Genomic DNA, 23,766 nt, shown 5'->3' with positions numbered 1-23,766 from the left:
CCTGTAGCATGCTGGGATGAAGGGGCACCAAGTTTGTTCAAATTCATGACCTTGACCCACTTTCAAGGTCACAGGGGTAAAATGTCGTAAAATCTTCAAACAACTTCTTAATAACCAAAAGGCCAAGGGTACTGTAATTGGGCCTGTAGCATGCTGGGATGAAGGGCTACCAAGTTTGTTCAAATGAATACCTTGACCCTCTTCCAAGGTCACAGGGGTCAAATATCTTAAAATCTCCAAACAACTTCTTCTCAATAACCAAAAGGCCCAGAGTACTGATATTGGGCCTGTAGCATGCTGGGATGAAGGGCTACCAAGTTTGTTCAAATGAATACCTTGACCCTCTTCCAAGGTCACAGGGGTCAAATATCTTAAAATCTCCAAACAACTTCTTCTCAATAACCAAAAGGCCCAGGGTACTGATATTGGGCCTGTAGCATGCTGGGATGAAGGGGCACCAAGTTTGTTCAAATTCATGACCTTGACCCACTTTCAAGGTCACAGGGGTAAAATGTCGTAAAATCTTCAAACGACTTCTTCTCAATAACCAAAAGGCCCAGGGTACTGATATTGGGCCTGTAGCATGCTGGGATAAAGGGATACCAAGTTTGTACGAAGGAATGACCTTGACCTACTTTCAAGGTCACAGGGGTCAAATGTCGTAAAATCTTCAAGCGACTTCTTTTCAATAAGCAAAAGGGCCAGAGTACTGAAATTGGGCCTGTAGCATGCTGGGATAAAGGGATACCAAGTTTGTTTAAATGAATGACCTTGACCAATTTTCAAGGTCACAGGGGGAAAATGTCGTAAAATCTACAAACAACTTCTTAATAAACAAAAGGCCAAGGGTACTGTCATTGGGCCTGTAGCATGCTGGGATAAAGGGATACCAAGTTTGTTTAAATGAATGACCTTGACCAATTTTCAAGGTCACAGGGGTAAAATGTCGTAAAATCTACAAACAACTTCTTAATAAACAAAAGGCCAAGGGTACTGTCATTGGGCCTGTAGCATGCTGGGATGATGGGCTACCAAGTTTGTTCGAATGAATTACTTTGACCAATTTCAAGGTCACAGGGGTAAAATGTCGTAAAATCTTCAAACAACTTCTTAATAACCAAAAGGCCAAGGGTACTGTAATTGGGCCTGTAGCATGCTGGGATGAAGGGCTACCAAGTTTGTTCAAATGAATTACTTTGACCAACTTTCAACCTAATGTCCTTGTTCGTCATTCGAGGTCACAGGCGTCATATGTTTAAATCTTTTAATAGGTTCTTATGAATCAAACACTAATATTCTGCCTGTGGCTGTTATTTAGTCCACTATTAAGATTACAAGTGTGGGATTTATATCAGATGAGCGATGCGGGCCCATTGGGCCTCTTGTTAGTTGTGCATGGTTACATTTGAGACTGTTACGATAAACAAAATGGTGGACAGGTGGCCATCTTGGATTTTGACAGTGAATGTTTGTTATTCCTATTTCCCAGGAAGTTCTGTAGGGATCTTTCTCAAATTTGATATGTAGGTTCTCCTTGGTCTGTAGTTGTGCTGGTTGACTTTGGAGAGTGATCATAAAAACAAGGTGGCCCCAGGAAGTACTAATGAGATCTTTCTGATATTGTAATGATGGGATCTATTTCTCCAACATTTAAAGAATTGTACTAGTAAATACATGAAATGCTGCATTTACTGTTTACATGACTTGATCAAACAGATAAGAGAAAATAAGAGAAAAGATCAACTGACATAAACCAATGTGGATGGTACAATGGTGGGCGCCAAGATCCTTCTGGGATCTTTTGTTATTGAGTTGAAGTTGTAGCTAATTATAAATAAGAACCAAAGTTTTTTTCCAGATTGAGATATTGTGAAAAATACATTTTTACACATATATAGGATTGAGGGATAATGGGCTCCAAAAGGCCTGGACATTCTCTTCAGGGTGTGCAGTTACAAAAACATCAACATGTGGTATAATACATTATATGTGGATAGCCATATCACTTCAGATACACCATAGCAGGTCAATGATAAGCCTGGTTTGAAAGTTAAACTGTCCTTTAAAATTAAGTTGGACATGTTTATCATCACAGCAGTTTACAGAAATGTGATATCTTAGTGTGAATATCTTAGTGATGTCAGATGATCACTGAGGATTCTGGTTGACTGGTAAATTATGATCTAAACCTCAAATATATTTCAATCAAATGATTAAAATGTTGCGGGTGTGATGGTCTTATGACAGTTAATTGATGTAGATAGTCTTCTAATATTATGAAGTCATAGACAGTATTTTTAGTCTTCTAACATTATGATGTCATAGACAGTATTTAGATTTATTTTGTTCAGGTTGTGAAATTACAATTACCAGTTATTTGTATGATATTAGTTCTGAAACTGAACTGAAATGGTTGCTTTTCCGTAAATTGATTAACTTTTTTTTTTTTTTTCCAGGTTTGAATATGCTGCACTACAGTCCGAAGAGCTCTGTCGTTGCCATAGAAATCAGGATGACCTCAGAATCATTAGCAATGAACTCTGTCTGTATGAGTAAGTAAATATGTATGTGTGGTAGTCAAGAGACCACCCACAGGAAGTTAAATAAGTGGTCTCTTAACACAGGTGGTCTCTTAATACAGGTGGTCTCTTAACACAGGACATCTCTTAACACAGGTGGTCTCTCAATACAGGTGGTCTCTTAATACATGTGGTCTCTTAAAATAGGTGGTCTCTTAATACAGGTTGGTATCTCAACACAGACAGTCTCTTAACACAGGACATCTCTTAATACAGATGGTCTCTTAACACAGGTGGTCTCTTAATACAGGTGGCTTCTTAACACAGGTGGTCTCTTTATACATGTGGTCTCTTAATACAGGTGGTCTCTTAAAACAGGTGGTCTCTTTATAATGGTGGTCTCTTAACACAGGTGGTCCTACAACACAGGTGGTCTTTTAACACATGTTTTCTCTAAACACAGGGGGTTTCTTAACACAGGTGGTCACTTAATACATGTGGTCTCTAAACACAGATGGTCTCTTAAAACAGGTGGTCATTTAACACAGGTGATCCTTTCATGCAGGTGGTCTCATAACACGTGTAACACAGGTGGTCTTTTAACACAGGCAGTATCTTAACACAGGATGTCTCTTAATACAAATGGTCTCTTAACACAGGATGTCTCTTAATACAGGTGGTCTCTTAACATAGGTTGTCTCTTAACACAGGTGACCAAGGTCTCTTAACACAGGCAGTCTCTTAACACAGGACATCTCTTAATACAGATGGTCTCTTAACATAGGTTGTCTCTTCATACAAGTGGTCTCTTAACACATGTGGTCTCTTAATATAGATTGTTTATTAACAAGGGTGGTCTCTTAATACAGGTGGTCTCTTCAAACATGTGATTTCTTTATATAAGTGGTCTCTTAACACAGGTGGTCCTTTAACACAGGTGGTCTCTTAACACGGGTTGTTTCTCAACACAGGTGGTCTCTTAACACAGGTTGTCTCTTAACACAGATGGTCTCTTAACACATGTGGTCTCTTAACACAGGTGGTCCTTTAACACAGGTTGTCTCTTAACACAGGTTGTCTCAACACGGATGGTCTCTTTACACAGGTGGTCCCTTAACACAGGTGGTCTCTTAACACGGGTGGTTCTTTAACACAGGTGGTATCTTAACACAGGTTGTCTCTTAACCCAGATGGTTTCTATACACATACATTTTCTTAACACAGGTGGTCTCTTAACACACACACATGTGGTCTCTTAACACAGGTTGTCTCTTAACACAGATGGTCTCTTAACACAGGCAGTCTCTTAATACAGATGGTCTTTTAACTTAATACATGTGGTCTCTTAACACAGGTGGTCTCTAAACACAGGTTGTCTCTTAACACAGATTGTCTCTTAACACAGGCAATATCTTAACACAGGTTGTCTCTTAACACAGATGGTCTTTTAACACAGGTGGTCACTTAATACATGTGGTCTCTTAATACATGTGGTCTCTTAACACAGGTGGTCACTTAATACATGTGGTCTCTTAATACAGATTGTTTATTAACAAGGGTAGTCTCTTAATAAAGGCAGTCTCTTCAAACATGTGGTCTCTTAACAAAGATGGTTTCTTAACACAGGTTGTCTCTTAACACAGGCAGTCTCTTAACACAGATGGTCTCTTAACACAGGTGGTCACTTAATACATGTGGTCTCTTAACACAGATGATCTTTTAACACAAGTGGTCTCTTAATACATCTGGTCTATTAACATAGGTGATCACTCAATACAGGTGGTCTCTTTATAGGTTCAGTTCATAAAAGATATCACTTCAATTGGAAACATTAAACATGGTCTCTTAACACAGGAGGTTTCTTTATAAAGGTGTTGTCAATAGAGCAGGTCTGACTGTACAGGTATTTATCTCTCTAATGATGAAAAGAAAACAAGTAATACACAAATGAGTATTGAAAATACAAATTCATGAAAAAATTGTTTGCACACTTTTCAAAGGAATTAAAAAACTATAATTCTGATAGAACAGTAATATGTATAATGTAGGTATAACAATATTGGAAAGAGAAAATCTTGTTTTGTTGCTGCAATGTAATGTGGTATACACTTCATTGTCATTGGTACAGATTGTTAAAAAAAGGGAAAAGCAATTTTTCACAAATGTCACTAATTGAATCCAATGTGCCTTGAAGCGATTTTGTCATATGGAAGTCAAGAAATTATAAAAGTGTTGATGTTCCTACTGAGGTTGATTAATTGTGTCAAGTTGAAGAAAACAAACATTACTACAATGTGTTCCTAGAGATAAAAACCAACTCTTCTCCAGCAAGTGCTGCAGCCACCATTGTCGACCTAGAAAGGGTTTCGACCGAAATGTCTAGGAGTGTTGAATGATAGGTTCTCTCTACCAGACAGATAAATTGACTGAATGAGCCAATCCTTTACTGCCTTCATGCTAACTCTGTGGAAGAGTTTTCGTTTTGATAGTGACCTCCAATTGGTACTGGGCTATAGAACAATGACGCACCGACAGTGCGCAACATGTATATATGCACATCAAAGTAAGATGGATCCCGATTTCATGTCATTGTTAGAACCAATTGAAATTTGTTTTCCAATCTGAAAAACAAATTCAAATACACCCCAATCCTGACTTAGTATTGGGAATAGACATGTTGCCATGGCAATCCTTTTATGTTACCTAATTTAGCGGGAATTGCTTAGGTTTCTCGAAGGTTAGCCACCCCCTGAAAGCATTGTATAAGATTTAAGTGGATGTAGGTATTGACTTACTAGTGGTTAGCCAGGTAAATAATCAAGCATCCAATTACAAAAAGCACATTTTGAAGTTCCTAGAATTACGTGAATTTTATATAGCTTCTATTTATGGTCAATTGCAATTAAGAAATGCAGTGGAATGTTGTCAATGCTTGTTGTTTTCATAGAAAACAATTTAACCACATGAACAAAAAGGACAATGACATTAGTTTTTCTCCAGCTTAGCTGTTATCTTCCACACTGAGGAAAGAGTGGGTTTGTTGTATCCCAATGATCGTAAGATGCGGTTAATGTAAGGGTCCCCCTGCAGATATGTTTTTTTTTCTTCTGCATCTTTTACTTAGGAGACATGAACATTAAGAAACAGTTGTGGGAAGTTAGGAGATGAGGTATTGGAACATCAGGGATGCCTTTTCATCAGTTGAAATGTTTTCAAAATAGAATCTGGATTTATTGTACAATTATGAATCAAATTTGATCAAGATATATTTTTCTCTCTTGTTGGCCTGGATGGAAATGAGAAGGGTGTCTTTATTTGCGACGAAAACCCCCACATAGTTGGCACTTTTGAAGTAATACTGATTATTGGTGCTTGTACTTAAGAGGTCTCAGATATACCAGACAGTTGATTTTTTTGGGACTCTTGAAAGTATGATAAAACCGAAAAGATGCATGATACATTTTTTTTAAGTGATATTTTGGTTAAGAGATTAATCTTGAGGATGTTGAAAGGACTTTTAAAGCATTTTCCTTAATGATGCAGATAAGAAATTTGTTTCCTATTTTGAGATTTTTAGGTCACCTGAGACAAAGTCTCAAGTGACCTATTGCGATCGCCTTTTGTCCGGTGTCATCCGTCGTCCGTCGTTTGTCGTCCGTCGTCCGTCGTGCGTCCGTAAACAATTTACATTTTCGACTTCTTCTCCAAAACCCCTGAACCAATTTCAATTAAATTTTGCAGGGACCTTCCATGGACAAAGGTCAACAAAAATAGTTGCCGGTTTAGTGCTACGCCCCCAGGGGCCTGAGGGGCGGGGCCAAAAGGGGTCAAATTGACTAAAATTTCAAAAATCTTCTCCTCCAAAACCCCTGAACCAATTGCAATGAAATTTTGCAGGGACCTTCCATGGACAAAGGTTAACGAAATTAGTTGCCGGTTTAGTCCTACGCCCCCAGGGGCCTGAGGAGCGGGGCCAAAAAGGGTCGAATTGACTAAAATTTCAAAAATCTTCTCCTCCAAAACCCCTGAACCAATCGCAATGAAATTTTGCAGGGACCTTCCATGGACAAAGGTTAATGAAATTAGTTGCCGGTTTAGTCCTACGCCCACAGGGGCCTGAGGAGCGGGGCCAAAAAGGGTCGAATTGACTAAAATTTCAAAAATCTTCTCCTCCAAAACCCCTGAACCAATTGCAATGAAATTTTGCAGGGACCTCCATGGACAAAGGTTAACGAAATTAGTTGCCGGTTTAGTCCTACGCCCACAGGGGCCTGAGGAGCGGGGCCAAAAAGGGTCGAATTGACTAAAATTTCAAAAATCTTCTCCTCCAAAACCCCTGAACCAATTGCAATGAAATTTTGCAGGGACTTTCCATGGACAAAGGTTAACGAAATTAGTTGCCGGTTTAGTCCTACGCCCACAGGGGCCTGAGGAGCGGGGCCAAAAAGGGTCGAATTGACTAAAATTTCAAAAATCTTCTCCTCCAAAACCCCTGAACCAATTGCAATGAAATTTTGCAGGGACCTTCCATGGACAAAGGTTAATGAAATTAGTTGCCGGTTTAGTCCTACGCCCCCAGGGGCCTGAGGAGCGGGGCCAAAAAGGGTCGAATTGACTAAAATTTCAAAAATCTTCTCCTCCAAAACCCCTGAACCAATCGCAATGAAATTTTGCAGGGACCTTCCATGGACAAAGGTTAATGAAATTAGTTGCCGGTTTAGTCCTACGCCCACAGGGGCCTGAGGAGCGGGGCCAAAAAGGGTCGAATTGACTAAAATTTCAAAAATCTTCTCCTCCAAAACACCTGAACCAATTGCAATGAAATTTTGCAGGGACTTTCCATGGACAAAGGTTAACGAAATTAGTTGCCGGTTTAGTCCTACGCCCACAGGGGCCTGAGGAGCGGGGCCAAAAAGGGTCGAATTGACTAAAATTTCAAAAATCTTCTCCTCCAAAACCCCTGAACCAATTGCAATGAAATTTTGCAGGGACCTCCATGGACAAAGGTTAACGAAATTAGTTGCCGGTTTAGTCCTAAGCCACCAGGGGCCTGAGGAGCGGGGCCAAAAAGGGTCGAATTGACTAAAATTTCAAAAATCTTCTCCTCCAAAACCCCTGAACCAATTGCAATGAAATTTTGCAGGGACCTTCCATGGACAAAGGTTAATGAAATTAGTTGCCGGTTTAGTCCTACGCCCACAGGGGCCTGAGGAGCGGGGCCAAAAAGGGTCGAATTGACTAAAATTTCAAAAATCTTCTTCTCAAGACCCAGATATGGTAGAATCGAATACTCTTCATAGATGGAAGGGTCTTAAGGTTTATGACCCTAGGGTCTCACGTTTACCCCCTGGGGAAGGAGGGGGGGGGGGGCAAAATTTTTTATGGTTTATAATGGCAAATGATACTTTGAATATTACATGTTAATAACGTGATTGGAATTATAACCTTGAGTTGACAGTTTGATACTTTGAAAATTTTGAGCCAGCCCTACCCCCACGGGCTGTAGGGTGGGGCTCAAGGGAGTCAGTGTGCTAAAATTTCTTCATTTTCCTTGTTTAGAATCAGAGGTGCTAGTTTCAAATCCTTTTTAGTCTGAAATCTGTATGCTTGATATTGAATAAGGTGGTTTTATTGTTTTTTGTCACTTTGAATAATATTTTTGTTCAGGTTAAAAACGAAATCAACTCTCTGAATAAATATATCAGGTGACCGTTAAGGCCCATGGGCCTCTTGTTGATTTAACCTAAACCCAATTTAGAACCCATGCTGATTTAACCTCTGATCAATTGTGGACCAACCAACTTCCTCACACGAGTCAAACATTGAACAGTAAGTATCAGACACGATCGATAAATTAATTTGGCCTTTTATTCTCCTTCCAGGAATAGGACAGAACAGGATTATCTGCCCCTACCTTGTGGCCAGATGAATGTGTCATGGAGCGTGTTCCGATCATCAGGGCCTTACATTGTCAACATATCTGTCACCATGGATACCCCCTGGGTGGTCACGGGCAGACCAGTAGTCATTGAAGTAGTGACAGATTTGGCCAGCTTTGTTAATATATCTGATGGTAAGTTTTCCCTTAAATTGAAAAAAGTGTTACTGCCGTCATTTCTCCCGTGACTTTGATTCTCAGACGTCCTAGAAATTGAGACAGTTTTTCCAAACTTTGTTTGAGACACTGATTAGAGGTGACTCGAAGATGGAGCTGTTAAGAGTCGGGTAATCACAGACTTGGAATCCAGGGAGACAACGGTACAGGGTAAAACTAAATAAATTGAGTTAATTGCTATCGGCATTTGTCAAATTTACAGAAATTATATAAGTCCTATAGCTATTGATAAAAAACCTAAAGCTTGAAGTCGTATAGCTATTGATAAAAAACCCAAAGCTTGAAGTCATATAGCTATTGATAAAACCCCCAAAGCTTGAAGTTGTATAGCTATTGATAAAAACCCCAAAGCTTGAAGTCCTATAGCTATTGAAAAAAAACCCAAAGCTTGAAGTCCTATAGCTATTGATAAAAACCCCAAAGCTTGAAGTCGTATAGCTATTGATAAAAACCCCAAAGCTTGAAGTCGTATAGCTATTGATAAAAAAAACCCAAAGCTTGAAGTCCTATAGCTATTGATAAAACCCCCAAAGCTTGAAGTCGTATAGCTATTGATAAAACCCCCAAAGCTTGAAGTCATATAGCTATTGATAAAACCCCCAAAGCTTGAAGTCCTATAGCTATTGATAAAAACCCCAAAGCTTGAAGTCCTATAGCTATTGATAAAAACCCCAGAAATGGAATAGGAAATCAACTTTTTCTAATGTGTTTAGGTCATTTAAATGATTTCATCTAACCTGAACATGCATATTAACATCATCCATCTCAAATTTAATTCCCATTCAACAACAAAAATTCCAGTGTGAAAGCAGGTAGTTTAAATGTTGTTGATGGTGTAAGAAAGGCGCGTTAATTCATGTCATATGTGGGGATACATTCTCGTTTTTCACTAGTTGTCAGAGAACTAAAACCTAAACATGTTTATTTGCATATTGACGTATCAAATTGAGAAGAGCTATCTGAATTAAAGAAGAAAAATTCTATATATAACAATTTTCTACCTGTATTTAATAAAAATATGTAAATATAATCTAATGATTTTTCAAATGTTGATCAAAACTGTAATATTTCCAGAATGAAGCTTTGACCATTTTGATGTACTGAGCTGAGATTCCTACACCAAACCCAGACAATTTATCAGTTGGCTGCTAAAAAACATTGAATCAAAGAATCATTTTATTCTTGATCAATAAAATTCAATTAAGTTACCGAATTATTACCGTAACATATTTATGGTTGGTAAAACTGTTGTTCCGTTGAATGTATTGATAAAAGTTTAATATCACGTTCTGATTCGGGTTTGGTCAGATAATTTGGAAATTGATTTTTTGTTTCTGTTCGTCATATGAACAGATACTGGTAACTTGGCCGTGTGACAGGTAATATTCAGCGTCAGTCGAGAGTAACGTAGAATCTTTAGTGGCGATCTAATTTCCTTTCATACGCACATTGATAAACTGATAAGGCTAATCAATATGTAGGATTTTACCAGGCATCGACTTGAATCTAAAAAAGGAACATTCTAGATTTCATCCTAAAATGGCTGCATAATTGATTATTTTGTTACTTGAAAGATGATATGTGAAATGGTATTAATCAATCTTGAAAAAAAACACCGAAAATTTTATTGATTTCCGAGTATCTTGATTGAACGCTGGTCATATCTCCATAGTCATTTCAAATAGCAAGTAAATGTCCTGGTCTTAAATTCACTAATTTTATCGGCCTTAATTCCTATTATTGGAAAATGTTTTCTACGAAAGTTGGGCATTGAAATGGATTAATTTGTAGCATGACAGGCAGTTTCTGGCTGTAAATAAAGGTTGATATCACATGAATTTCGTGATGATGATACTTTAATGATCATGGTTTACAATATCATTCTTTTTTAGGAAACATTACCAAATGCGAACAAATATGTCTATTATTACGCATGTAGTATCTGAATAAAAAGTTCCCATGTCTAAACAATGGGCCTTAGTTAAAAGCAATATGCATCACATAGGAGTCATACTTTTTTCAACTGTGGCAGGTTTTAATTGTACATAGGGTTACGGTCACCTTCTAGCTTCGCGTTAAAGGGAACTTCCCTTCAGCTCAGTGGTAGAACGTCGGACTAGGAAGTATGGGATCCCGGGTTCAATCCCTTAAGCAAGCACACTATTCTCTTTCCTGTTACAAATGGTGTCCATGGCCCTCCCTGTGGTGACAGGGAGTTAGAACCTGGGTTGTGGCGTTCGAGGGCAAACACAGTTAAGAAGGGGGGAGTAGTGTGGTAGTGTGTACAATATGATTATGTCGCCTTCTAGCTTCGTACTAGACAGAACTTCCCTTCAGCACAGTGGAAGAGCGTCGCACTAGGAACCTACGGATCGGGGGTTTGATCCCCGTAGGAAGCACACTAATCTATTTCCTGTTACAGCAATATGCGTCAAAAAGGAGTTGTATGATTACCACAAAGTGACTATATGTAGGCGTTTTGGTTCAGTTAGCCTTATTGTTTAAGTCTATTGTGTGCTAAGTACTGCAGCAAGGCTCATGTTACTTCACAAACGTGTGCGTCTTATTAGTCTTGATGGTAAAAGCAATGTTTCACAGTATTTTTGTGACTTTTACCTTTGACCTTGACCTCTGTGACTTTGGGTAAGTTTTTGGACTTGATTCAGTTATAGACCAAGAGTGGTATCTTATTTCACATGTGTTAAATTAAAAATGAAAAGAGCAGGTGAGCTAATATGATCCAAGGATCTGTGTTCCTGCATCAGCAAATGGCTGTTTAATATAGGGAGCCACAGAGATAGGTTTGACTGTGTTGTAATATAGTGTGAAAATTCCATCCCAAGTGGGTAATAATTGAATAATTTAATGAATGAGCTAAAGTTGGTAGAGTTTTCTCAACCGTCATGATTATTCTACAAAAAAATCTTTAATACACAAGCGATGATGCCTCAAAATTAAATTATCGGATGCTGTGTGATGTAAGTTTTGCTTTTCTCTTGAATTTCAACTTTAAATTTCTCCTCCAGAGATTCCATCGTCACTGGACCCGTTCGAGATGCTAATGGAATGGTCTTTTGATGACTTGACTGGACCAGGCTCACTAGGGTTGAGGGCGGAGGGGACAGAGGTGTATGGTAGAATCTCCCACACGTTCGACACTGCGGGCAACAACACTTTTTGTAAGTACAATGAATCTTTTGTTTTTTCTCTGTGGAATATTCACAGAATATCATTCCTACTACTCTGTGGAATATTCACAGAATATCATTCCTAATACTCTGTGGAAATTTCCAAGGAAACTGTGGAGCAACAAAACACCACCTAAAGTAGCGCAAATTCCTATGGGTTTTTCTATAGAGATTGCTACCCATTTTCCATGGGATCGTCAGAACTCAGCGGGATTTACAAGTAAGCCTCTGCAGAGATTGCCAATGAATGTCTGAGGATAGTGCTGAATCTCCAAAGAGAAAGCTGGATTTCGACGGAAAATACTGGTTAGCGGAGGTGGTGTTAAGCCAAACTGAACTGTTGTTTTCCAAGAGAAGACAGCTTAGGTTCAGAAGAGAATGGGTGGGTAGATAAGGGGATGGCGAAGAGGGATAGGGGATACCCCTAAATAGAAACTTTCTTTACCATGACCATGATTTTGGCACTGAATAGGGAATTTCTCTGCCTAAATTAACACACCATGGCCCTTAAAAACATATTGAAGGGTACATGTGGAATATTCTGTTTTCAATAGTATGGCAAATATTGGTTTCCTTTTAGCTGGAGGTAGGTGTTTTAGTATATAATAAAAAAAAATGTAAGATCATTGATGGTTCTTACCATGAATAGTTAGCCGATATGAAGTGTGGTGCTGTGCAGTCTTGAGCATAGGACAGCTGTGTTCAAATTAACACTGTCAGTACACAGCAGTACTTAGTATGGGTATCATGTCTGAATGTAATGATGTATTTCTTGTCAAAATATAATATTTGTGTTTATATTTAACCAGATACATCATCTTTCCAATCAAAAATAAATCATCTTGATTTTTCAGAGAATTATTGATAAAGTATATCTTTTCTGAGATCAGTAGAGATCTTGGTTACTTGTGACTTTAGATATATTAGGAATAGATCTTTGTAACTTGTAAACTTTATATTATTTATTTTGTTGGTATATAATCTGGCTACACTCAAACCGAGAAGAAAAAGGTTCTCTTTGACATATAAAATTGTTCATATACGAGAGATTCAGGCGTTGTATATTTCAGATACTATGTAATACAAAATGATGTTCCATATCTCAGTTGTACTGTCATATTTATTCAAAAAAAATCACTTGTAATCATGGCCATTAATTACTCATTCATCCCTGAAGACACATTTGAACTCCTCTAATTCAAAGGTTGGATTAGTTCATTATAAAATTCAGGGGTGGATGAGTTAAAAGCTAATCAAATTCTTACAAGGACACTTGATGGTTATGATGAAGTCTTCCATGTCTTTCGGTCATAAGAAACTCTTGCGTTACACACAAGTTAAGTTCCCTCAACGGTTTTAAATTCTTACGAAAAAAAAAGCATTTTATGGTTAAAGCAATTCCCTTTGTCTGTACATGTCAGAGATAATCGGAACAAAACCATTGTCAGATATAAGTTATATGCCCTCGGTGGTAGTAACGGGCTCTGCGTCCCCGTCTTAAGTCACGATAACTCTGATCTCCACAAAAGAATTTGTGAGTTGGAGGAAACTGAACCCTAGTATTGAGATAGCAAAGGTTTTAACACAGCAAATAAAACATACAAATGTAATCATATTTGGGAAGATTAATATATAGAATGAAATATTATACAAGTTTTTGTTTGCAGAAACATATAGATATTGATTATAAGTAAAATGTAGTTATACAGACCAAGGTTTTCGAGATTTTTAGGGAGCATGTTTCAAGTGATGCGTATGGGTGCATTGGAACAATAAATGTCAAATGTTTTGTTGAAATTTAGATACAAAATCATTTTAGTCTAAGGAAGGTGTCTGGAACTGCAATTTTGTCAAAAAATCATAAATTGGTTTGCTGAAAGAATTAAAAATTGACATGATTGTTTATAAAAGAATTAGTTTGGTGTTGAGAAATAAGTTTGGTGTTGAAGAGTGTACTTTGTATTTGGGAAAATAAGGTCTGATTGTATGAGAGTTATTCAGTGTCAACCTCAACCAACTACAAATAAGATTGGTGTTGAGGAGTGTACTTTGTATCTGGGAAAATAAGGTCTGATTGTCTGAGAGTTATTCAGTGTCAACCTCAACAACCTACAAATAAGTTTGGTGTTGAGTAGTGTACTTTGTATTTGGGAACATAAGGTCTGATTGTATGAGAGCTATTCAGTGTCAACCTCAACAAACTACAAATAAGTTGGGTGTTGAGGAGTGTACTTTGTATTTGCGAAAATAAGGTCTGATTGTATGAGAGTTATTCAGTGTCAACCTCAGCTTCACGACTTCTTTATGAATGCCCACGGTTCAAGATGGTTGAATCAATAGGTCTTCAGGTGATTAACATGTTGGGCTGAGAGCCCATGATTGAATCAATTTAGCCTGATGATGATTGTAATTGTTACATCACCAAATATATCAAAATTTGTTTCATATTCATTCCAATGGAGTTAGAAGATTCTAAAAAGTATGAAATATATGAAAACAATCTTGAGAGTCTTCATTGAAGTATTGCTAGTAAAGATGTAAGTGACTTCCTTGCTGGAAGTTTTACGTCTTTTTCGCCTTTTACAGTAACATTATAAATGTTATTTCAGGTGATCATACAGGCATTTTGTGCCTTTTATCTCACATGTCTCCGATTGTTGTAGTGTCATGCATCGTCCATTGACAATTGAACTTTTTTGCCTTTTTCTCATGGAGTTTGACTTCATACTTAGTACAAATGTTCCTTATCATAACCCTACCAAGAGTTGATGATTTTTGTGCCAATCTGAAAATTGTTGATGGTGGTCAAGGCCTCTACTCAGCTAAAGACATTCTCAACTTCTCCACAAGGATGGTGGCAGTGCTTGACTCTAAACTATGTATGTAGCCCTTACCAAGTGCTCTTACATGGAGTGCTGATCCAGAAATCCAAGATGGCTGCCCGGTGCTCAGTTGTGCTAAGGTATTTTTTACTACTTCCCAAGAATGGTTGAAGTAATATATTCTTAACATGTTACAATTATTGTTTTTGAGGTCCCATTAAAGTTTTCTTCATTTTTTGCTAATCTGGAAATTTAAGATGGTTGCTATGACATCTGATTGCCCTTTTTAAATTCTCAAGAATAGCTGTACACAGGTTCTTTATGAACTTCTAGTGTTTTCGTTGTTTGTGTTGATGTGAAAATTGAAAATGGATTACCTGGTCTCTATTTGGTTGAGATATTATCAACTTCAAAATTCTCTTTAAAATGTTCTTGTTAGCTTAAAGGCCTGTGAAAATCATATGAGCACCAAAGGCCCCTTGGGCCCCATGTTAGAGTAATGTTATTACAGGTGACCATATGGAGTCCTTTTGTACGTTTATAGTTCTATTACCTGTGCTGATCTTGTACACATTTTGGGCCTTGCAGAATGTGTTTCTGTTGGTCTTACAGACTTGTTCTACAGCAGGCCCATTTGCCATTTTCCTGGTTTTCTTTAAAAATATCCAATCTTGAGGATACCAGAATTTCCCGTAGGATTTGTGTGTATTTTCAGATGAAGGTGGAAAGGAAACATTGAGAAAATCAGATTTGCTTGTGTTCTCCAGACTCTGTTGTATCACAGATCTGTCAGTTTATAGATTAATCAAATTCAACATTTTAATTAAATTGATTAGCTAGAATACTGTCATGTTTGTTAAAGTAAAGTGAAAAATTTAAAAATTGCCATGTGCTCATTTCACAGCTATAGCTATCAATTACGAGTTAGCTTTGACACAAATTTGATTTCTATACCCTGGATAGAAGAAAAGTCATTTATGGTGGTGCAGATTGGCATTGATGGGTGCTAAATGGGGTCTTACTTAGCAAATCGCGATGCTTTAAGTGAAGTATGGATTTGACCAGAGTATTAATCACAACTTGGGGTCCTATACATTTTCTGCATTAGGCCATTCTAATGTTTGGTGTGTTTAACATTTCTGTCCAAATATTCCTCTTTTATTGAAACAGATACACAGGCTGTAGTGGTATATGGTATAGTGATACAATCAAACCAGTGTTGAGAGTCCATTGTCAGGAAGTTGATAAATGGTCTCTTAACACAGGTGGTTTCTTAATACAGGTTTGTTTTACAGTAAACTCACTACGCTGGGAAACATTAAAAGTGGTGTCTTAACACAAGTGGTCTCTGAATGGAGATGGTCGCAGGAGCAGGGTTGATTTTACTAATTTGTATGCCTTCACCATTTTATGGGGGACATATATTGTGTTTATACCTGTATGTCTGTCGTGTCGTGTCACGTCACGTCGCGTCCCAGCCATTCCGTGGCATCCTCTCATGATTCTGTTTCTTGAATCTACTGGCTTCATTTCTTAAAAGATTTTCATCGAAGTTTATACAAAATTGAAGTATGCAAGTACCTCAGATGAGTTTGCATTTCAGGATCCAAGGTCAAGATCAGGATCCAAGGTCAAGGCCAAGGTTACTTGCTTGGTCAATGTTAAACACAAGACCAAGAGGGCATTCATGTCTTGCGGATGTTTTCTAGTTTCCATTAAAGAGGCAACATACAAATTAACGTTAAGAACTTGTGTTGAGAGGTCACTAACTACATGTCTTGAGTCTCTGAATTGACAGTCTAAAGTAATTAAGATTGTTTATTTAAGAGAGCATGTATTATCTTTGAGAATTTGGCTATTGTTTTTTTTATGTCAGAGCAGGTTTCTAGGGAAAGGAAACGGGTCTCTTGGTAGTTGCACCATAAACACACATTCAATTCATATTGTCCTGATGTCCAATCTGCATAATCCCCCTGGGGTTTTATCCATGGGAGGTTTCGCCTCTACATAATAGGATTGATGCTGGAAGGGATATCATTTATCCAGCCAGGCCCAGTGTCCTCAATCTCTGCATCAAAATTTAGTGTCCTTTGACCTCAAACCCAGGCTCCTGGTTCAGTTTGTACATAAGGAGAGGGATGTGTCACTGATCATCACCCCCTTCGGCCCAAATTTACGTAGTTAACATTTGTGATGGGACACCGGCCCTCAGGCAGGTAATCGTAAAAATTGAATTAATCATACAATTACACGTGAATGAATGTGTAAATTAATAGCCAGCATAGGTTTGTGGGAAAAGTATTTAGATGATCATGTGTGTTATAATGTTAGTGTGTGCAATCTAAGAACTCAACGGTAATTTTTTTCAATATCACTTTTTAATATTAATAATTCAGTGAAAATATGATATCCCCCCCCCCCCCTCCATGATCTATGAGTTTGCATTATCAGTTTAATTTATTATAGTTCAATTTCTAATTGTGATATGCTTCTAACAGTCTTTTGCAGTGAATTTATGTTCCAGTGATGGTTTAAAGTTTCAGTGATAATATTTCCATAGAAAAAATTTGGTTTGAACAATCATTTTATGTTAGCATTTTGTTTTTTAACCGGCATATCATTAAGGCACACAATTAAGTGTAGTATGTGTATGTGGGTATGTGGAGGACTCTTTAAGAATGATAATGTTTTTCTGCATGTTATACTACAGGACTGACTGATGTTGGATTTGAAGTGGTATTGTTGAACACTAGGCATCAACAATATGATATATCCCCAGAAAACAAGATGGAACATTTCTTTAATTATACCTGTAAAAGTAGGTAAATGAATGTAGATACGTAGATTTTATTGTCTATAAAATTGACAGAAAATTTCAATTCTGTCCAAAAAAATTGGACGGGAAAGAATTTTGACAGTGCTGACTGGAGTCTTAAGTTTCAGAAAGAACATCAACAAACAGCTTTCATATTTACTGGGAAATTAAAGTCTGAACGAAATTCACAGTAAGGGGGAAAGTTGGGTACAATTGACAGAGAGTGACAGTTTTTCTTTGAGGAACAATTCATTCCCACCTTCCACTGGCTGTGGAGTGTAACCAGATCATTTGTAATGCCAGGTTACACAGGCTGGTCTTACGGCTATAATAGGCCCTTGTCAATTCTAATGTCCGCTTATTCCTGTCTTCCTGTTTTTCTACCTGTCACAGGTAAATTACCTGTAGTAGATTGCAATCTTTCCCACAGTGTTGTGCCTGCCATGTTACCTGTAAACCGTCACTATGACAGGAGCTACAGGACACCGGAACCTTGTCATTCCGCAAACTGACAGAAAATTAAAAGATGAAAGCCTGAACTTGCTTGTATCCGTAGAAGGTTGAGTTTACTGTCGATGTTCTGTTTGTTCTGTCGTGTTAACATAAGTTACAGACAGGTTTTCATGTCTGTCAGGAATTATATCGAACATAAACAGATAAAAATGGAGAGAAATATTTGTAGCTATACAATTGTAGCCATTATATTGTCCTGTTGACCACATGTGTTGCTTTGAGTAGTGGCATGGTTCATAATATGTTATACACTTGAATAATTGTTTAACTCATTCACCCCTGAAGACTCTTTTGAACTCTTCTAATTCAAAGGTTGGAATAGTTCATTATGAAATTTCAGGGTTGAATGAGTTAACTTGAAATTAACCAGTACTCCTTTAAATTTTGAATTTAAATAAAAATTAAGGGGTTTATGTACCACCCCTTTTGTTTGAGCAGTAGTTTAGACGTATGTACCAACTCTTTTGTTTGAGCAGTAGTTTAGACGTATATGTACCACCCCTTTTGTTTGAGCAGTAGTTTAGATGGATGTACCACCTCTTTTGTTTGAGCAGTAGTTTAGACGTGTATGGACCACCCCTTTTGTTTGAGCAGTAGTTTAGATGGATGTACCACCTCTTTTGTTTGAGCAGTAGTTTAGACGTATATGTCCCACCCCTTTTGTTTGAGCAGTAGTTTAGACATATGCTTTTGTTTGAGCAGTAGTTTAGACGTATGTAGTTCATTATGAAATTTCAGGGTTGAATGAGTTAACTTGAAATTAACCAGTACTCCTTTAAATTTTTAATTTAAATAAAAATTAAGGGGTTTATGTACCACCCGTTTTGTTTGAGCAGTAGTTTAGACGTATGTAGTTCATTATGAAATTTCAGGGTTGAATGAGTTAACTTGAAATTAACCAGTGCTCCTTTAAATTTTGAATTTAAATAAAAATTAAGGGGTTTATGTACCACCCGTTTTGTTTGAGCAGTAGTTTAGACGTATGTAGTTCATTATGAAATTTCAGGGTTGAATGAGTTAACTTGAAATTAACCAGTACTCCTTTAAATTTTTAATTTAAATAAAAATTAAGGGGTTTATGTACCACCCGTTTTGTTTGAGCAGTAGTTTAGACGTATGTAGTTCATTATGAAATTTCAGGGTTGAATGAGTTAACTTGAAATTAACCAGTACTCCTTTAAATTTTTAATTTAAATAAAAATTAAGGGGTTTATGTACCACCCGTTTTGTTTGAGCAGTAGTTTAGACGTATGTAGTTCATTATGAAATTTCAGGGTTGAATGAGTTAACTTGAAATTAACCAGTACTCCTTTAAATTTTTAATTTAAATAAAAATTAAGGGGTTTATGTACCACCCCTTTTGTTTCAGCAGTAGTTTAGACGTATGTACCACCTCTTTTGTTTGAGCAGTAGTTTAGACGTGTATGGACCACCCCTTTTGTTTGAGCAGTAGTTTAGATGGATGTACCACCTCTTTTGTTTGAGCAGTAGTTTAGACGTGTATGGACCACCCCTTTTGTTTGAGCAGTAGTTTAGATGGATGTACCACCTCTTTTGTTTGAGCAGTAGTTTAGACGTATGTACCAACTCTTTTGTTTGAGCAGTAGTTTAGACGTATGTAGTTCATTATGAAATTTCAGGGTTGAATGAGTTAACTTGAAATTAACCAGTACTCCTTTAAATTTTTAATTTAAATAAAAATTAAGGGGTTTATGTACCACCCCTTTTGTTTCAGCAGTAGTTTAGACGTATGTACCACCTCTTTTGTTTGAGCAGGAGTTTAGACGTATGTACCACCCCTTTTGTTTGAGCCGTAGTTTAGACGTATGTACCACCCCTTTTGTTTGAGCAGTAGTTCAGACAATTTTGATTTCCCACTTTTTGACCCCTAGCATCACTGATGAGTCCTAGAAGGACGAAACAGGTGTGTGTGTGTCTTGCTTACCTTCCTTGGGATCTTCTACAAACACAGTGCACACTAATGTACATTTTCTGCAATATTCAAATTTAATTTCAGTGCTTTACTAGTTAAAAAATTGAATAATCTCAAAGTCTGAAAAAAATATGTTGATCAAGGTCTGGTTAATATCAGGGTTTTAATTTGAGAATGTTTTAGCATATGTAGGTGAAGGGAAAGATCGAGAAAAGACAGAAAGTACAAATCAACATCTTAAAGGGGAGTACATACATGCCAGAACTCACGGCGTGAGGCAACATCTCACGGATTTTCACCACCTCGTGGGACATGAATTAACGGAAAGTCCTCAAACCCTCATGTTTTTATGCCCCCGCCATAAAATGGTGGGGGCATATAGTGTTACCCATGTCCGTCCTGCCGCGTCCCGTCCCGTTTCAATGTAAACACTTAGCAACTTCATTCTTTTAAAGATTTTGGTCAAACTTTATACAAAGGTCAAGTATGATTATACTTCGGACACCAATGTATTTCAGGGATCCAAGGTCAAGGCCAAGGTCACACTTGCTATATATAGAAAATCGTCCCGTCCCGTCCTGTCCGGATTCAATGTAAACACTTAGCAACTTCATTCTTTGACAGATTTTGGTCAACTTCATTCTTTGACAGATTTTGGTCAAACTTTATACAAAGGTCAAGTATGATTATACTTCGGACACCAATGTATTTCAGGGATCCAAGGTCAAGGCCAAGGTCACACTTGCTATATATAGAAAATCATGTACTGATTCAATTTAAACACTTAGCAACTAAATTCAATATGTTATGGAGATGGTAATAACATACAAAAAACCCCATATGAATAGTAAAATCAACTTTAAGTGTAGTACCTTGTTTGTGTGCATGTTTCAGGGTATCAAGATCAAAGTGGTTGTAGCTTTTTATAGAACACTGAAACTAATTTCACATGGCAGCGGGGGCATTTATGTCTTACAGACATTTTCTAGTTTAATGATCGATTGGTAAAACATTTTCCTGTTGTTGTTTACTCGAAGTCTTACGAGATTCAACAATGTTTTCAGAGATAAATCACGAGAGCTCTCGAGTAGCGGTCATGTGATTGGTCATGTGATCGAAGAGCTTTTCCGATAACTTCCGGAACATTTAGCTGGTTGAAATGGCCGGGTTGAAATTGTGAGTTGATTTCGGTGTCTTTTACAATAAGTTATCCATCTAAACAATTAAAATAAATTCTTATTAAAGATTTAGTGTGATCCTTTCTTATTGTTGCCATAAATTTCCGTGATACTACAGAATGCCTGACATTGAACCACTACGCGACGGTGTCGGCTTCAGCATCAAAATTTCCCGTGAAGTTGATACCTCACACTGTCAGTAGAACTAGCACAAAACATGTTTGCTGTCATGTTTGTAAGGTTAGTTCATTGCTAGAAACTTTGATTAATACTATGTCCGACTAAGTGTTTCTTTACAAATATAATTTCACTACGAATGTAAAGAGAACGACCGGTAAATATATAAGGGGCATGTCATGAAGAAGATGGAAAAAGTCTTTGTTCTGAATGCTGAAATATGCAATTTAAAAGTTCAAATACTGAACACAGTTTTCTTCACTTTCACAGCTGATTGTTTCTGTCCTCTTGTTCAATGCATGTTTCAAGATTCTATTACATTATCAAGAATTAAGTTCAAATGTAAATGAACATAGACAACTATTATCCTTATTTTTGCAAACCCATCCAAATACATAGTTCAAAGTTTAAACTGAACATCAGTAGTACTGTGGCTGCTGTGAAAAGTGGCCTGTCCAACTAAATTTCGAAATTTAAAGTAAAATCTGCTTCTCCAGTATATCTCAACTATGTGATATTTTGTTTTGTTAACTTTTTGCTGTTAAATGTATATAATCATATTCAATATATACAAAAAAAACTGCCAAAGTCAAAACAAAGTTCCTTACTTAAAGATTTTGTGCTTTATTTCATTGATTTAGTCGAGTAAGATAGTCTGTTTGACGTTCAAAAATGCCGCAAATAAAACCTCCCTTATTTTCACCTCAATTCCCTTAAAAAGACTGTAAAACTCACAGATTGGTCTCCAAGAATTCTGCTATGTATGGGAATAGGCATTTTTCCCTAGAAAAAATCTTTGTCTTTAAAAATTTGTTTGGAATAGTTGTATATACATTTGTTTTCATTCGATTCTGAAACTTAACCTTTTCAAAACTGGAGACCATAATGGACTCATCCAGATCGATTTACGGTAGAGTTTATTAAAGTAACATCAGGGTGAAAGGGTTAATACTCATGAATAACACTACTGGTTAATTAGCACAGCAAAACCTGTATAAAGTGTTTCCCGACTGTTGGGATTATTAATTTAAACAGATGTTTATATTAGACAGGTTCAATTTAGATAGATATATACAGATTTGTTCCCTAGTATGAATTAAAAAAACTTCTCAATTTAGTGATTTTGTAATCTTATCAAAATGGTTTCCTTATTGTGATGGCTGGTACTTGTGGTTTAAATTAAGATCTAAGATTCTGACCATTTTGTCTGTGGTATCTGTCTTGATTTGGTAAATTTAAAGACATTTTACATATAGCTTTCTAAACTTCATTCTCTTAATAATTATGAAAACTTAACCCTGGAAGACTCTGTACAGATTTCTATGTTCAAAACACAAAGGCATTTTGTTTAAAACAGGCAGACTGGCCGGCCTGCATGTCGGATAAAGCCATGTTTTTTGGTGTGGCCAGGTACCATGCACGTATTGATCGGGAGTTGAGATCACACCACTAAACATAAACCCACGCGTTATCCACTTGTACCGAGAGCCAGCCAGCGTCCAAAGCCATTTTGTTATTGGTTGATTATGCAATCATGTGATCAAAGGGACATCGTGTTGGTGTAGGTATGTACAAGCCTGGACAAGATGCCAGATTTAAATATTTATACTCTGTTAATTAGTCTCCAGCACCACAACAGTACATCCATATACACAAAGACTAAACTGTATCACAAACAAAATGGGGAAGCGTGCACCCAGGTCCTGTAACTGGTGTGTAATGCACACATTAGGAACAAATTAATTGGTCGATAACATTAAATGTAAAGTAGCATCTTTTTGCATGCAACGTGCTGATCAAATGGAAACTAAGCCAGAGTACAAAACGCTAACAGATTTCGTGAATCAGCCCTTTTGGTGGTTCCTGTATATTTTGATTTTACTGATAAAAAAATTGTATCCGTACATTTGGTCTTGTTTCTCACCAAAAAGATAAAACGGCAGGTAGAAAAATTATACAGTTGTATATGGTCAGTATGGGTGGTTACAGATGTATATTAGTACAGGTGACTATATAACAGGTGTATATAAGTACAGGTGATTATATTGTAGGTATATATTAGTACAGGTGACTATATAACAGGTGTATATTAGTACAGGTGACTATATAACAGGTGTATATAAGTACAGGTGACTATATAACGGGTGTATATAAGTACAGGTGACAATGTAACAAGTGTATATAAGTACAGGTGATTATTAGGTCACCTGAGCTTTAGCTCAAGTGACCTATTGCTATCCGTTTTCGTCCGTCGTCGTCATTTTACATTTCAAACTTAAAGTCAAGTTCTGCTGGGCCGATTGAACTGAAAGTTGATAGGAATGATCGCCTCATGGTCCTGACAAAGTGTTGTTATTTTTCGGGTCGATCAGAAATCCAATATGGCCGCCACGGCCGCCATTTTGAAAACCTATTTCAAACTTAAAGTCAAGTTCTGCTGGACCGATTGAACTGAAAGTTGGTAGGAATGATCGCCTCATGGTCCTGACAAAGTGTTGTTATTTTT

General features: G+C 37.2%; 1 protein-coding gene across 2 annotated transcripts in view; it reads left to right on the top strand.

The window, feature by feature from the left end:
- Positions 1–23,766, top strand: part of LOC110443309 — a 365,314-nt gene that overhangs the window by 54,419 nt on the left and 287,129 nt on the right. For both annotated transcript variants that reach the window (XM_021487458.1, XM_021487457.1), the window contains exons 3-5: positions 2,457–2,552; positions 8,402–8,592; positions 11,661–11,813. In XM_021487458.1, the coding sequence (XP_021343133.1) occupies positions 2,457–2,552; positions 8,402–8,592; positions 11,661–11,813 (440 nt within the window). The remainder of the gene's footprint in view (positions 1–2,456; positions 2,553–8,401; positions 8,593–11,660; positions 11,814–23,766) is intronic.

Source organism: Mizuhopecten yessoensis, unplaced genomic scaffold (assembly GCF_002113885.1).
Source record: "Mizuhopecten yessoensis strain PY_sf001 unplaced genomic scaffold, ASM211388v2 scaffold716339, whole genome shotgun sequence".
Taxonomy (NCBI): domain Eukaryota; kingdom Metazoa; phylum Mollusca; class Bivalvia; order Pectinida; family Pectinidae; genus Mizuhopecten; species Mizuhopecten yessoensis.
Note: the sequence above shows the minus strand (reverse complement) of the source record. Positions and strands in the feature narration are given on the sequence as shown.